This window comes from Carcharhinus amblyrhynchos, chromosome 1 (assembly GCF_965287045.1).
Source record: "Carcharhinus amblyrhynchos chromosome 1, sCarAmb.v2.hapA, whole genome shotgun sequence".
Lineage (NCBI taxonomy): Eukaryota > Metazoa > Chordata > Chondrichthyes > Carcharhiniformes > Carcharhinidae > Carcharhinus > Carcharhinus amblyrhynchos.
Genome location: NC_137324.1, coordinates 63274066 through 63290572, shown reverse-complemented (window position 1 = coordinate 63290572; position 16507 = coordinate 63274066). Strand labels below are relative to the sequence as shown.

The 16507-nt window shown below is 43.5% G+C and overlaps 1 protein-coding gene and 1 non-coding gene across 3 annotated transcripts in view; one reads left to right on the top strand and one right to left on the bottom strand.

The window, feature by feature from the left end:
- The first annotated feature begins 3108 nt into the window (after positions 1 to 3108).
- plpp1a (phospholipid phosphatase 1a) overlaps positions 3109 to 16507 on the top strand; it is a 98556-nt gene continuing 85157 nt past the window's right edge. The window contains exon 1 of one of the 2 annotated variants that reach the window (XM_080185951.1): positions 3109 to 3764. In XM_080185951.1, coding sequence (XP_080042077.1) covers positions 3707 to 3764 — 58 coding nt within the window. In that variant the 5' untranslated portion in view covers positions 3109 to 3706. The remainder of the gene's footprint in view (positions 3765 to 16507) is intronic. The other variant, XM_080185960.1, reaches the window with a different exon arrangement.
- Positions 11465 to 11663, bottom strand: LOC145351111 (U2 spliceosomal RNA). Its single transcript, XR_013888325.1, has one exon. It is a non-coding gene; the product is annotated as a U2 spliceosomal RNA (small nuclear RNA).

Sequence of the window (16507 nt, the reverse complement as noted above, 5' to 3'; positions counted from 1 at the left end):
GCCTGTCTTTTTGTGGGGTATGTGGTACATTCCTCCTTCCAGTTTTACTTGGGTGCTCTCTCACAACTCTTTCTCTGTTATATCGATTACGATATCTGTGCTGCTTCATGCTCTCATCTGGACCTGCAAAACGTATTGATTTTGCTTTCAATTCCCATACCTCTCAATTTGATCTCTGCCTCCATTTCTGACTATAGACTGACCATCGATATTCATTACAAGCCCACCAACTCCCACAGTTCCTCACATCCCACTCCCTGTAAGGACCATTCCATTCTCCCAGTTTCTTTGTCCCTACTGCATCTGTTCTAATAAGAACATAAGAACATAAGAAATAGGAGCAGGAGTAGGCCAACTAGCCCTTCGAGCCTGCCCCGCCATTCAATAAGATCATGGCTGATCTGTCGTGGCTCAGTTCCACATTCCCGCCCTCTCCCCATAACCCTTAATCCCCTCTCTCATCAAAAACCCATCAACCCGTGTCTTAAAAATATTTAGCGAGGCAGCCTCCGCCACTTCAACGGGCAGAAAATTCCAGAGATTCACCACCCTTTGAGTGAAGAAGTTCCTCCTCAACTCTGTTCTAAACCGCCCCCCCTTTATCTTGAGGCTATGCCCCCTAGTCCTACTATCCTTTCTGAGCGGGAAGAGTCTCTCCACCTCTATCCTATCCATCCCATTCATCATCTTATACGTCTCAGTGAGATCTCCCCTCATTCTTCTAAACTCTAACGAGTACAAGCCTAATCTATTCAGCCTCTCCTCATAGCTCAACCCCCTCAACTCCGGCATCAGCCTAGTAAACCTCCTCTGCACTCCCTCCAAGGCTAAAACATCCTTGCGTAAGTACGGCACCCAAAACTGCACACAGTACTCCAGCTGCGGCCTCACCAATGCCCTATACAGCCGCAGCAAGACCTCCCTACTTTTATATTCAATCCCCCTCGCGATGAAGGCCAGCATCCCATTCACCTTCCTGACCACCTGCTGCACCTGCAAGCTGGGTTTTTGCGACTCATGCACAAGGACCCCGAGGTCCCTCTGCACCGTCGCCTGCTGCAGTTTTTCTCCACGTAAGTAATAATCCTTCCTACCATTATTCCTACCAAAGTGGACCACCTCGCACTTGCCAACATTAAATTCCATTTGCCATTTCCTGGCCCATTCGCCCAGCCTATCTAGATCCTTCTGTAGACTCTCCCCACCCTCCGCACAATTTGTCTTTCCACCAATTTTGGTGTCATCAGCAAATTTCGACACCCTACACTCGGTTCCCTCCTCCAGATCATCTATATAAATGGTAAACAGCTGAGGCCCCAGCACCGACCCCTGGGGCACTTCACTAGTCACCATCCGCCAATCTGAATAGCACCCATTGACCCCCACTCTCTGCCTCCTATTTGACAACCAGTCCTCTATCCACGCTAACACCCTACCCCCAATTCCATGCCCCCTGACCTTCTGTAATAACCTCTTGTGAGGTACCTTGTCAAACGCCTTCTGAAAATCAAGAAAGACCACATCCACCAGCTCTCCTCTATCCACCGCCCTAGACACATCCTCATAGAACTCCAGTAAATTCGTCAGACACGACTTCCCTTTAACGAAACCGTGCTGCGCCTGCTCTATCAAGCAGTTCCCCTCAAGATGCCTCGCTATTTCCTCCTTGATGACGGATTCTAACATTTTACCTACAACAGACGTTAAACTAACAGGCCTATAATTCCCCGCCTTTTGCCTGACACCCTTCTTAAACAACGGCGTAACATTAGCCGTTTTCCAATCTTCCGGCACTTCCCTGGAATCCAGTGACATCTGGAAAATAACCACCAAAGCATCCACTATCACCTCCGCCATTTCTTTCAGGACCCTCGGATGCATTCCATCCGGTCCTGGGGACTTGTCCACAATCAGCCCCTCCAGTCTGCCGAGCACCACCTCTCTAGTAACAGTAATGTCATCGAGACCCTCCAGTCCTACCACCTTTCCATCTCTAACATCTGGCAAATTATTCACGTCCTCCTCCGTGAAGACTGAAACAAAAAAGTTATTCAAGACCTCCGCCATATCCCCATCCCCGACCACTAAGTCCCCCTTCTCATCCTGTAAGGGACCAACGTTCACCCTAGCCAGCCTCTTCCTTTTTATATATTTATAAAACCTCTTGCTATCCTTTTTTATATTAAGCGCTAGCCCAGCTTCATAGTTTCTCCTACCCTTCTTTATCAACTTCTTTGTCAATCTTTGTTGACATTTAAACCTCTCCCAATCCTCTTCTCGCCCACTACTCTTAGCTACTCTAAACGCCTCCGCTTTTAACACTTTCCTTCACCTCCTTCGTTATCCACGGCTTACTACCTCTCCTCCTACTGTCCTTTTTGACCATCGGAATAAATTTCCGCTGAGCACCAAGAAAGATCTCCTTAAAGATCCTCCGCTGCTCCTCAGCAGACCTACCTTCCAACGCGCTCCCCCAGTCCATATTCGCCAATTCTTCTAATGATGCTACTGCTGAGTTTATTCGGCCTCTTAGTTTATATTTGCGATTTCCAGCAGTATTTTGCTTTAATAAGGACCAGCAACGGAAGTCAACAGCAACATTTTGGATTTGTTCTTGTTGGAAATGGTCGGTCCCTTGCACCAATCTGATGCAAGCACTACCTGACTGACCCAGAAGTCTCAATATTATGGATTTTGTTTGTACTATTCTGAAACTTCATGTTCTGCACGATGTGTAAGTATTTCAAATGATCACTGAAACAATTATAGGGCTTGTTTCACGACAAGACGTTGCTCACTACATGTTGACAAGGGCGGAGACCCAGCTCTTTACATAAAATACCCATAAGTTGATGAGGCATCGATATGATTGACGTTAGTTTGGATATTGTGCTCAATATTCTGCAACGTTGAGTGAGGATCGATTGCAAAATATTGTCTGAACCTCACGAGCAGTGTAGTGATTCACAGTAGAAATTGATGACGGATATTTTGGTGCCAGGTGCCTGACGCGCGAGTGCATTGGGTGAGGAGAAGGGAGGGACTGGCATTGCTGCTTGACAGTTTGCTGCAGCTGGACTGCCGGGCTTGTGCTGCGATCGGCGCTGACGTGTTTGCGGGGGAGGCGTCGCTTTGGCAAAGCAGTCGTGTGTGTGTGTGAGAGGCTGGCCCGGGGGCGCGAGCGACGTGGGGTCTCCGACTCTCATTGTTTTCGTTACGATGACGCTGCTGCTGCCTGACACAGGATTCTAAGACCCTCCCTCACGCGCGTTCGGCCCGGGGACGGGGACGGGGGAGGGTCACCGAGCAAGGGAGAGGAGACCAGACTGATTGATTTTTGAGGGGGAGGGGAGTTTGCAGCGCTTTCTATGCCTGCAGTGAAGGGGTGCATCCAGGCTTCCTCATATCTCCACCCGCCGCCTCCCATCTCCTTTGTTGAGCTTCAAGCGGGGCAGCCTCGTGTCCGCCATTAGTCTTCATTCAGCCTGGTCCTCCGGCGTTTCGCACACTCTGCTGGTGCTCGCCAGGTGTCCTTTTAAACCGGCACTCTCCCTCTTCCCTCCCACACGCGCGCACACCCCAGAGCGAGATCGTGCCCCGTAGACAAAACCAAGCAAACTTCAGAAGATTACTTCCACAGAGCGAACTGGCTGCAAGGAAAATAGCTACTGTCTCCCCTTCGACATACAAGGAAAACAGGAGGAAGATGTTTGACAGACAGAGGATCCCCTATGTTTGTTTGGATATAATATGCATTATACTGGGTGAGTATATACTATATTATTATTATGTACATTTTTGTGGAAACAAACTGGTTTCCTTGCATGCAGCTTTCTTTTGTTTGTTAATATGTCTATATATTTTGTTTTAATAACGAACTTGCGATGTGTATTTTCACTTATCCCTGGGTTACCCGGGACATGTTTTGCTTCCCTGAACACAATGAATGTGATGGCAAGAGACAAGGTGAAGGAAGGACGGATGTAGTCGGTGTGTGAAGGCTTCAGCCTCTGATTAAAATGTAAACACTAAACAGTACGAGCTTGTCCTGGCACGCGATTCCTCTGCGGGAATAAAATCTTATTAATTCAACATCCGGTGAGCCATGGCTGACAAATAAGCATTAGCTGGACGATTTTTTTTTGCTGTTGTAATCATGAAGGGAACCGGTCGGTTAATGTCATCCAGACGGTCTCCGCAGTCAGTCACTAATGCGGTTGACTCGAGCTTTTTATTTTTGGGTTTTCAGTTAGTCCCTTCGCCTTTTCTCACATCCCATCTACAAGGCAAAGCTGTCCGTGCCAAAAGGAAGGGACATTAATTGGTTCGTGTGACTATGCAAAAAACCAACAAAAAGAGGACAAGTAAATTAATTATTTAATTGCCCCAAATTAGATTTAAAACATTTAGCTGATTTTTTTTCAGAGAAACAGCGGATTTAAATTGCGATTTACTATAATGTTAGTAATGTTACCGAACAAGGAATAGATGTTCGTATTTTGGACGTGGAGCATTGACAAAGAATCGAAACAGCTGTCAGCATTGTAATATGAACGGCTGTTCTTAAATCTCCGTAGAACAGTTTTAGATACAGTAAGCAGTTCATAAACAATTTAGTGGGCTTTACTCTTTTCAAAGGCAGAGAAAGTTTTGCATCAAATCAGACTGAACCTCAAATGTGGTATCAGTTTCAGCTCATTGCCCCAAGTTTTGCTTTCCTTATTCAGTCGCCTGTTCAAATCTAGTAAGATACGCAAACGTTTATTTCTGGTAACGTAATTATTTTAACACTTGCTCAAGGTCTTGGAAATTGAGCCGAGGAGAGCTGTTTTCATTCTAACAGTTAGTTATTTCTAGGACGGTAATAGAACATTACAGCGCAGAACAGGCCCTTCGGCCCACGATGTTGCGCCGACCAGTTAAAAAACAATGACCCACTAATCTAAACCAATCCCTTCTCGTCCATAAACCTATCCACAGATCTCTTAAACGCCCCCAAACTAGGCGCATTTACAACTGCAGCAGGCAGGGCATTCCAATCCCTCACCACAATCTGGGTAAAGAACCTACCCCTGACATTCGTCCTATAACTACCCTCCCTTAATTTAAAGCCATGCCCCCTCGTGCTAGCTTTATCCATCTGAGGAAAAAGGCTATCACTGTCCACCCTATCTAAACCTCTAATCATCTTATATGTTTCAATAAGGTCCCCTCTTAGCCGCCTTCTTTCTCACGAAAACAACCTCAAATCCCTCAGTCTCTCCTCCTAATGACAAAGATAAAGTTGTTTCAGACAAAGCCATTGGAAGAATAAAAAAGCTGACTTTTATGCAGCACTTTTCACGTCCACCAGACGTCTCCAAGCTCTTTGCTTTTGAAATCACCGAGGTTTTCGGTCACTCTGTTGTAGGAAACACGGCCAGTTTGCGCACAGCAAGCTCTCAAGGATCACAAATAGTAACATGATAATGACCAGATAATTGTTCTGCTGGACGTTGATTGAAAGATAAATATTGGTCAAAATCTATTGACAAAAGTCCAAACAACAATGCAGTAAAAAAGAGTGCTGGTTTTGAATTGTGTACTTCCGGATACGACTCACCGACTCAGATTTAAAGTGCAGATTATAAAATGGTGCATATTGACTCAAAGGGTAGCAGGAGATCGATTCACCTCTTTGATCCTGATACATTGATTGTTGGACTGTGGAATGCATCAATTAGATGCCAGATTCTTTTGCAAGATAGAGTCATTCTTGCACAGAAGGAGGTAATTTGATCCATTAAATGTGTGCCAGCTCTCCATGGAGCAAAAGTCAGTCTCGATCCCCAAAGCCGAACAAGTTTATTTCCCTTAAGTGCCCATCTAATTTCCTTTTAAATCACTTATCAGCTCCATTTCCATCAGCCTCATAAATGGCTAGTTTCAGGCACTCAGTCACAGAATGGTTACAGTACAGAGGAAGGCCATTTGGCCCATCGTGTCTGCACAATCTCTGAAAGAGTACCACTCGCTGGCCTTCTCCCAGTTGCCCTGCACAGCCTTCCTTTACAGATAATCCCATTTGCTCTTAAAGACAGATAATCCCATTTGCTGTTAAACTAGCACTAAATATAAAAAAGGACAGTAAGAGTTTTTACAAATATATAAAGAGGAGGAGGCTGGCTGGAGTGAATGTTGGACCCTTAGAGGATGAGAGGGGGGATTTAGTGGTGGGAGATGAGGAAATGGCTGAGGCCTTAAATAAGGTTTTTTTTCTTGGTCTTCACGGAGGAGGACGCGAATAGTTTGCCGGATATTAAAGATAGAAGGATGGTAGGAGTTGAGGGCCTGAATGCGATTACTGTCACTAGAGAGGTAGTGCTTGATCGACTAGCGGGACTGATGGTGGACAAGTCCCCAGGACCGCATGGAATGCATCCCAGGGTTCTGAAGGAAATGGCAGAGGTGATAGTGGATGCCTTAGTGATTAGTTACCAAACTTTGCTGGATTCCAGGGAAGTGCCAGATGATTGGAAAACGGCTAATGTTGCGCCGCTGTTTAAAAAAGGTAGCAGACAAAAGGCAGGGAATTATAGGCCAGTTACTTTAACGTCTGTTGTTGGAAAAATGATTGAATCCGTCACCAAAGAAGAAATAGCGAGGCACCTAGAGAAGAATTGTTTGATAGAACAGACGCAGCACGGATTCGTTAAGGGGAAGTCGTGTTTGACAAATTTATTGGAATTCTATGAGGATGTGACTAGTGCGGTGGATAGAGGGGAACCGGTGGATGTAGTGTTTCTCGATTTTTCAAAAGACGTTTGATAAGGTGCTGCACAAAAGGTTGCTTCAGAAGGTTAGGGGGCATGGAGTTGGGGGTAAGGTGTTAGCGTGGATAGAGGATTGGTTGTCTAATAGGAGGCAGAGAGTTGGTATCAATGGGTGCTATCCTGACTGGTGGTTGGTAACAAGTGGAGTGCCACAGGGATCGGTGCTGGGGCCTCAGCTATTTACCATTTATATAGATGATCTGGAGGAGGGGGCTGAGTGTAGGGTGACGAAATTTGCTGGTGACACAAAGATGAGTGGAAAAGCAAATTGTGCGGAGGGTGTGGAAAGTCTGCAGAGGGATCTGGATAGGCTGAGCGAGTGGGTGAGGACCTGGCAGATGGAGTACAATGTTAGCAAGTGTGAGGTTATCCACTTTGGCAGGAATAGTAGGAGGGATTACTATTTTTAAAGGGCGAAAAGCCGCAACCTGCTACGGTGCAGAGGGACCTGGGTGTCCTTGTGCATGAGTTGCAAAAACCCAGTCTGCAGGTGCAGCAGGTGATCAAGAAGGCGAATGGGATGCTGGCCTTTATAGTGAGGGGGATAGAATATAAAAGCAGGGAGGTCTTGCTGCAACCGTACAGGGCATTGGTGAGGCCACAGCTGGAGTACTGTGTGCAGTTTTGGTCGCTGCACTTGCACAAGGATATTTTGGCCTTGGAGGGAGTGCAGAGGAGGTTCACTAGGCTGATACCGGAGATGAGGGGATTAGACTATGAAGAGAGACTAAATAGACTGGGTCTGTACTCGTTGGAGTTTAGAAGGATGAGGGGAGATCTTATAGAGACGTATAAGATAATGAAGGGGATGGATAGGGTAGAGGTAGAGAGATTCTTCCCGCTCAGAAAGGACAACAGGACTAGAGGGCACAGCCTCAAGATAAGGGGGGGGGGGGCTGCAGTTTAGAACGGAGTTGAGGAGGAACTTCTTCACTCAAATGGTGGTGAATCTCTGGAATTCACTGCCAGTTGAAGTGGTGGAGGCTACCTCGCTAAATATATTTAAGACATGGGTAGATAGGTTTTTGGTAGGCAAGGGAATTAAGGGTTATGGGGAGAAAGCGGGAAAGTGGAACTGAGCCACTTCAGATCAGCCATGATCTTATTGAATGGCGGGGCAGGCTCGAAGGGCTAGATGGCCTATTCCTGCTCCTATTTCTTATGTTTTTATTATGTAAATACCTTGATTGAACTGACTCCACCACACACTCAAACATGTCATTCCAGACCTCAGCCACTCTGCGTGAAAATATTTTTTCCTAATGTCTCCATTGTTTCTTCTGTCAGTTACCTTAGATCTGTGCTCCCTGGTTCTCAATCTTTTCACATTCACCAGTTTCTTCCTACCTGCTCAATGCAGACCCCTCATGATTTTGAATACCCCTATCAAATCTCCTCTTACTTTCTTTTCTCCAAAGAAAACAGTCCCAACTCCCCCAATCTATGTAATTGACGTTCCTCATGCCTGGAATTATTCACGTTAATCTTTTCTACACTCTGTATAATTAATGCCTTCACAGAATGGACACCATACTCCAGATGAGGCCGAACCAGTGTTGTATACAAGTTTAGCTAAACATGTTGCTGTTATACTCTATGGCCCAATTAATGAAAGGTCAGATAGTGTGTGCTTTATTAACCACATTCTCAACCTGTCCTACCACCTTCAATGACTTATGCACATATACACTTGCGTCTCTTCTGCTCTTGCATCCCTTCAGAATTATACCTTTTGTTTTATATTGGCTCTCCATGTTCACCTTACCAAAATGAATTGTTTCACATTTTTCTACATTGAACTTCATCTGCCGCTTTCCACCCATTCCACCAGCCTCCCTGTTCTTTTGAAGTTCAACATTTTCCTCCTCACTATTCATAATGCTTCCAAGTTTCCTATTATCAATGAATGTTAAATTGGAGGTGAGGTCCATACCAACCACAGCAGCTGGGGAGTTATGTGATGGATTGAATAACTCCAGGTGACAAAACCTGGAGAAGATGGGTCAGCAAGATGCTCCAATGCAGCTGCATCTACCTGGCAATCTGGAAAATTATCCAGTTATGTCCTGTTCACAGAAACCAGGACAAATCCAAACTTGTCAATTACTGCACATCAGTCTATTCCCAATCATTAGCAAAGAGATGCAAGGGATTGTGGACAGAAGTTCAAAGGGGAAATGAAAAAGCAGTGAGAAGCAAACAGAGTAGGAAAAGAGATTGGAAACTAACTTGAAAAGTCTGCTATAGTATTTTAAAGGGTTTGTAAAAGGAATGAGGTCAATTAAGGACAAAAAAGGAGATTTACACGTGGAGACAGAAGACACTGGCAAGGCTCTAAACAAATATTTTACACCAAAAAAGATGATGTTACACGGGTCATGGTGAAGGAGGAAGTAACTCAAGACACTTGGTATTTAAAACTGACAAGAGGTGGTAGTGATTACGCTGCCTGTATTTCAAGTTGAAAAGGCAGTAGGACCAGATCAGGTGGTACGCTGGCTCAGTGGTTAGCATTGCTGCCCCTCAGTGCCAGGGACCCGAGTTCAATTCCAGCCTTGGGTCACTGTGAGCAATTGTATCTTCAGCCTGGTTCTGGTTGTATGATCTGTCTGACATCTTAATCTAAATCCCTATATCTTTTATTCAGGGAGCTCTGGATTGTTTGCCCTACCTTTCCCCTTAATGGGAATGCATTTTGACTGTGCCCAAACTATTCTCCTCTTTAAAGCTGTTCAGTTACTGTTTTGCCTGTCAATCATTGGATCTGGGGCAGATAAATTGGAATCATTTTTATCCCATTTAAGTTGCCTTTCCTCGAGTTAATTATTTTTACTCTGGATTGTTCTTAGTCCTTTTCCATAACCAACCTAAACCTTATGATACAATGATCACTGTTCTTTTAATGTTCTCTTATTAAAACTTCATCCATTTGACCCACCTCATTCCCAGGAACTGGGTCTGGCAATGTCCCTTTCTTTTTGCACTGGAAGCATACTGTTGTAGGCAAATTTCCTGAACATGCTCTAGAAACTCCAGGGCTTGGCTCAGAATGCACCCCCAGACGAACCATCATTGTCATCAGTACTCCAAACTGAATATTGGCTGGAGAAGGAGATATACTGAGGGGTCTCCAGCACAACAGTCTGTTTTTCCTTGGCTCCCATTCTGACTGACTGCTTTTGTTCTTGCTTTATTATTTACATTTGAAATGTTATTTGGTCCATCAGATATGCTACTTGTCACAAAATAAGTCATCCTTGTTTCTAATTAGCACAACCCATCATATCTCCTGGGGAAAAATTCTAGAAGAAAATGTACTAATCTCCAAAATATCTGTCCAGCCTTCTAATCTGATGGTTTGATTTCAAAGCAGGATAAACTGAACAGTTCAAGGCTCATTATACTCTACACAACATTCAGACATCTCTGTTAGTACTCTTTGTTATATTTCTGGATTCTCATTTTAATTAGGTATTCCCACAAACCAATGCATTAATCAACACACAAAATGGCATGTTTTACAGACTGATGCACAAATTTAGGGAAACATATTAAATGCCACTATCTCCATAAAATTGGATTCATGTCTGTTCTGAAGACTCCCTGCTGTACTAATTGTAGATTTTGATTCTACAATTGTTGTAGTATAGAGCATAGCAATTAGCTCCTACAGCAGATATATTTAACCAGGAGTGGATCTGCCACACTGTCCACACATTTTTTTTGCTGAAGAATAGTTCAAATGGGAACTTCGATAGAAAGTGGAAATCAAATTTCCTTCTTTCCTTATGACCAATACACTTTTTTTGTGGAATTGTGACAGAGATCTGCAGTGTTTTTCCATTTGTACATTGCAAATCAACCACCTGTCTCAGGTCTTGATGGGGAATATTGTCCATAAACTAGTTCTGATGTCTGTAGAACTCTCAGCAAAAATTTTTGGATGAAAAATGGCCTATCATATCTTCTACTTTCACTCTGCTAAAATACTTAGTGAGCTGTAACTGTCATAACCAACAAAGTTTTAGATACAGTTCAGTTCTGTGGAAAATAAAGACTGATTTTTTTTTGCCAGATTGACGAAAATGAAAATTAAGCATTTGGGTATTGCTGATAAATGAGACATGTTGTTAAAGCTTTTTGTTTTGCATTTATTTGGAAAGATGCAAGAATGCCAAATTTCAAAGGGAATGATAATGGTTACTGTGTGAGAAAAGGGTGCTGATTCGTTGTTAAGTTGATTCTAATTGGTTAAGACATTGCCGTGGAGAATAGGGAACTATTGTCCACCCCCTCCCCCCCATGTTTAATTCAAAAAAGGTGTGATGCTGGAAACGATCCCTCTTCCTGCAGAGCACAGGTCCTGTGAAGAATGTGTAAATGCAAATAAGCATAATTGAGCCACACTATGAGCTTGACAGATAACCTTAAACTGCTCTCATCTTTAAAGCTCACTGTTCAATTACCTGTGTTGCCTGTCAAAAATTGATTCTAATTTATCTGCCCCAGAACCATTGTTTTCCCACTTAAATTGGCTTTTGTTTTTGTTTTTATTCCAATTCAATCAAATCAAGTCAATTTCAGAGTCTCAACAAGTTGAGACATTCTCGATTCAAGCTGACAAGACAGGGCTCTCGTCTCCTGTCTTGGGCTTGATCTACATGACCCAAGCTGATTGGAGTAGGCATTGCTCCTCCTCCAAGGCTTGATCTCATTTGCATCTTAGCCAAAAGGCCGAGATGCCGCTTTTAAAAATTGCTTCAAATGAAGCTGAAATGTAACCTATTGACTTCAGCCAAGTACGGCATGTTGATACTACACTTGATCTTAGCCAAAAAGCCGAGAAGCAGCTTTCTTTTGAGTTAATTATTTTTATCTGGTTTGTTGTTAGTCCTTTTCCATAACCAGGAAGCCCTATGGTAGTGTAATTCTTAGCATACTCTGGATTATTCAGTAAGTGTTATTCAATCACATCTGATATTTTATATATTCTGAGATTTGCAAGCATGACCTCGTTAAATCGGTCAAGCTCACTGTTTCTAGCTTTTCACCATTCCTTCTGTGCTATCCTACACTGGATTCTATTTGCCACAGTTTTGCCTATTCACTTAATTTGTTAGCATTTCTTTGTAATTTTATGCTTCCATCCACACTGCTCATAATATGAACTCTATTTGTGTCATCAACAAACTGGGGTATATGGCTTTTTATCCTGTAACTTAATTTATTAATAAATGCAGTGAACTTTTGCAGCCCCAACATAGTTACCTTATGTTTAAAGTTTATTTATTAGTGTCATAAGTAGGTTTATGTTAACACTGCAGTGAAGTTACTGTAAAAATCCCCATGTCATCAAACTCTGGCACCTTTTCGGATACGTTGAGGGAGAATTTAGCATGATCAGTGCACCTAACCAGCACGCCTCTGGACTGTGGGAAGAAATCGGAGCACTCATAGGAAGCCCATGGGGAGAACATGCAGACTCTGCACAGACAGTGACCCAAGCCAGGAATTGAACCTATGTCCTTGACGCCGTGAGGCAGCAATGCTAACCACTGTGCCATCATGCCGTGCCTCACTGCATCACTAGTCACGTACTGCCATATGGGCACCTGCACATTATCCCCACTTGCTGTCATCTTTCACTCAGTAAGAAGCCTGACAACACCAGGTTTAAGTCCAACTGATTTATTTGATAGTAAACTCACAAGCTTTCAGGGTTTGCCCCTTCTTCAGGTGAATGGAGAGTTCTGGCCTCAGACAGAGCAACACTAGAACCTGGTGTTGTCAGACTTCTTACTGTGTTTACCCCAGTCCAAGGCCGGCATCTCCACATCTTTCACTCAGCCAGTTTCCTAATCAAGTCAATAAGTTACCATCAATCCCTTGAATTTCAAATATAGCCAACAGTTTCTGATGAGGGACTTTAATGAATGTTTTCTGGGAGCTCACATAAAATCCATAGACATCCCTGTCTACTGTTACCTTTTCAAAAAAATCAGTGGGGCTCATCAGGCCTTTTACAGATACACACTGGTTGTCTCAGATCAGCTGAAAGTGTTCAAGGTATTCAGATGCTGTATCCTTGATTTTTAATCTCTCGTACTTGCCTGACCACAGATGTTAAATGATTTGGTCTGCAATTCCCTGGCTTTGCTTTCTCACATTTCTGAAAAAGTGGAGTGATGTGAAATTTTCCAATCAAAATGAATGTTTTCTGGATTGATAGAAATTCAAAAGATTATAGTTAGAGCATTTACTTTAAAACTCTGGGGTGAAAACCATTTGATCCTGAGAATGTATCAAATTTTAGCAGTAGTTTTTCATCACTGATAATTTGCTTACATGTTACATGCTGAGCTGCATCCTGAAATTAAAATTAGTTTCCTTGGGGTGTCCAGCATGCTATCTTCTTCCTCCACTGTAAATACTGAAACAAAGTAATTATTTAACATGGTGCTAATTCATTACTTTCATTAACAACGTCACCATTATCTGTTTATAATGCCCCATTTTCAGCTATGTTTTTGAGATGAATATTTAAACAGATTGGATGATGTCGCAAAGATACTTAGAAGCCGGGAACATGGTGGCACAGTGGTCAGCACTGCTGCCTCACAGCACCATGGACCCGGGTTCAGTTCTTGGCTTGATCACTGTCAGCGTGAGTTTCTTCCAGATGCTCCAGTTTCCTCCCACAGTCCGAAAGACATGCTGGTTACATGCATTAGCCATGCTAAATCCTTGTTTAGTGTACCTGAATAGGTGCAGGAGTGTGTGTGACGACTGGGAGGTTTTCACAGTAACCTCATTGCAGTGTTAATGGAAACCTACTTGGGACGCTAAAAGACAACTCACTTTGTAGTGCAATACAAATTAGACAGCATTGAAATAACACACAAAGTTCTTGTAACAGTGTAACTGGCAACATTTTTATGTATTACATCTAAAATTATCCCACTTTTACTGTTGGCAACTTGTACTAAGTTTCCTAGAAATCTCAATCACCTATGCCTGAAGGTAAAACCCTGTGATTTGAGTCCCGAAACATTAACTCTGTTTCGCTCTCTATAGTTGCTGCCAGACCTGTTGAGCCTATCCAGCATTTCCAGTTTTTATTTCAGATTTCCGGTATCCGCAGTATTTTGCTTTTATTTGCATGAGGGCATGCTGCGTGGGAGCTAGGGACCAGAGGTCACCTTAGGGACTGTAGCAATTCAAGGAGGCAGCTGACCGCCACCTTTTTAAAGGCAACTAGGGATTGGCAATAAATGCTGTTCTAGCCAGCAATTCTGTAAATTGATTTTAAAAAAAAGTCTGGGAGGATCTTGCCCAAGTCAGACAGGCACTATTGTGAGAAAGCAACTTAGCAGAAAAAATAACATTTGTGTTCAGATTCATATTTGTCAGTGTTTATGGGTGGTGAGGTGGGTCCTTATCAAACCTAAAAGGAAGACGAGGGGTTGGCAGTATGGCTGGGAACCAGCACAGACTTTTCTTTAAATGCTTGGTGCCTCACCAGTAATGTGTTTTAGGAGCAGACAGGACATACTTGCATTTCAGTTCTGTAAACAGGCCTTTTCCAAATATTTCATATTATGTTTGATGTTCCGTCAATGGGATGTCTTAAAACCACAGTCTCTAGTTACTCAACAAAATTGAAGCCCATGGGATTAAAGGGGCAGTGTGGATACCAAATTGGCTACAAGTCCCAAAACTGAGACAGTTGTTTATCAGACTAGGGAAAAAAACATATACAATGGTATTCCCCAGTGGTTGCTAATAGGATTACAGCTTTTTTCATCTGTTAATACCAGAATCTGGGTCCAAAAGATAAACTTTCAAAGTTTGCTTAAAAGATGAGGTTTGGGAATATAGTTAACAGGATAGTAGCAGACTTCAGTGGAATATAGACTGGTGAAATGGACACATGGCAGATGGAATTTAATGCAAAGGACTGAAATTATCTCTGGGGTGTCAGGGGGGAGAGTTTGAGCAGAAGCAATATAAACTAAATTGTACAATGCAGGAATAAATAGACTTGGAGTTCATTTACACAAATCTTCACAGGACCCCTCGATAAAGCTGTTTATATTAAAACCTACCCATAGAGAATCCCTGGCTTTGTAAGATGAGGGATGGAATATAAAAGTAAGAAAGTTAAACTGAACCTTTTTTATAAATAATCGCCACCTCCAACAACAGAGAATCTAACCATCGCTTCTTGACATTCAGTGGCATTACCATTACTGAAGCCCCCTTTTCAACATCTCAGGGGTTACATTGACCAGAAACTTAACTGGACTAGCCATATAATCACTGGCTACAGCAGCAGGTCAGTAGCTAGGAATCTTGTGTGCTGTAGCTGACCTCCTGAGTCCCCAAGGCCTATCCCTGTGGCACAAGTCAGGACTGTGATGAAACACTTGCCTGAATGACTGCAGCTTCAACAACAGTGAAGAAGCATAACACCATCAAAGACAAAGCAGCCTGCTTGATTGGCACCTCCTCCACAAATATGCAATCCCTTCATCACCGAGGCGCAGTAGCAGCTGTGTGTACCATCTATAAGATGCACTGCAAGAACTCACCAAAGCTCCTTAAGCAGTGCCTGCCAAGCCCATGAACGCTAGCATTTAGAAGTACAAGGACAGCAGATGCATGGAAACGCTGCCACCTGCAAGTTGCTCTCCATGCCACCCAACATCCTGATTTGCAAATATATTGCCATTCCTTCACTGTCACTTGGTCAAATTCCTAAAATTCCCACGCTAATAACACACTGGCTGTACCCATTCCACAGCAGCAGCAGGACTGCAGCAGTTGAAGGAGGCAGTTCACCACCACCTTCTTGAGGGAAATTGGGGATAGGCAATAATTGCTGGCCCAGCCAGTGACACCCACATCCCATGAATTAATATTTTTAAAAATCACTACTTGGCTTCTGCTATAGATTATTGTGTTAAATCCTGGCCACTGCATTTTAGGAAAGAGGGATTGAGTTTAGGAGTCGGGAGGTAATGCTGGAACTTTATAAGACCCTTGTCAGGCCTCATTTGGAGTATTGTGCGCAGTTCTGGTCGCCTCACTATAGGAAAGATGTAGAAGCTATTGAAAGGGTGCAGAGGAGATTTACAAGGATGTTGCCTGGACTGGGAGGCATGCCTTATGAAGTTAGGTTGAGGGAGCTGGGACTCTTTTCCCTGGAGAGACGAAGGTTGAGAGGCGACCTGATAGAAGTTTACAAAATGTTGAGAGGGATAGATAGGGTGGACTCTCAGAGGCTATTTCCCCGGTTTGAAATGGTCGCTACGAGAGGACACAGATTTAAGGTGCGGGGAGGGAGGTTCAGAAGTGATGTTAGGGGTAAGTTTTTCACTCAGAGGGTGGTGAGTGAATGGAATCGGCTGCCGTCAGTGGTGGTGGAGGCGAACTCGCTGGGGTCTTTTAAAAGACTTCTGGATGAGTATATGGGGTTTAATGAGATTGAGGGTTATAGATAGGTCTGTAGGTTGGTAGGTGATGTGGTCGGCGCAACTTGTGGGCCGAAGGGCCTGTTTGTGCTGTAGTGTTCTATGTTCTATGTTCTATGTTCTATGTAAAGACGTTTGAGAGGATGCAGATAAGATCTGTTGGAAGAGCACTCGGGATGAGGCACATTACATGAAGAGACGAGAGAACCTAGGGTTGTTCTT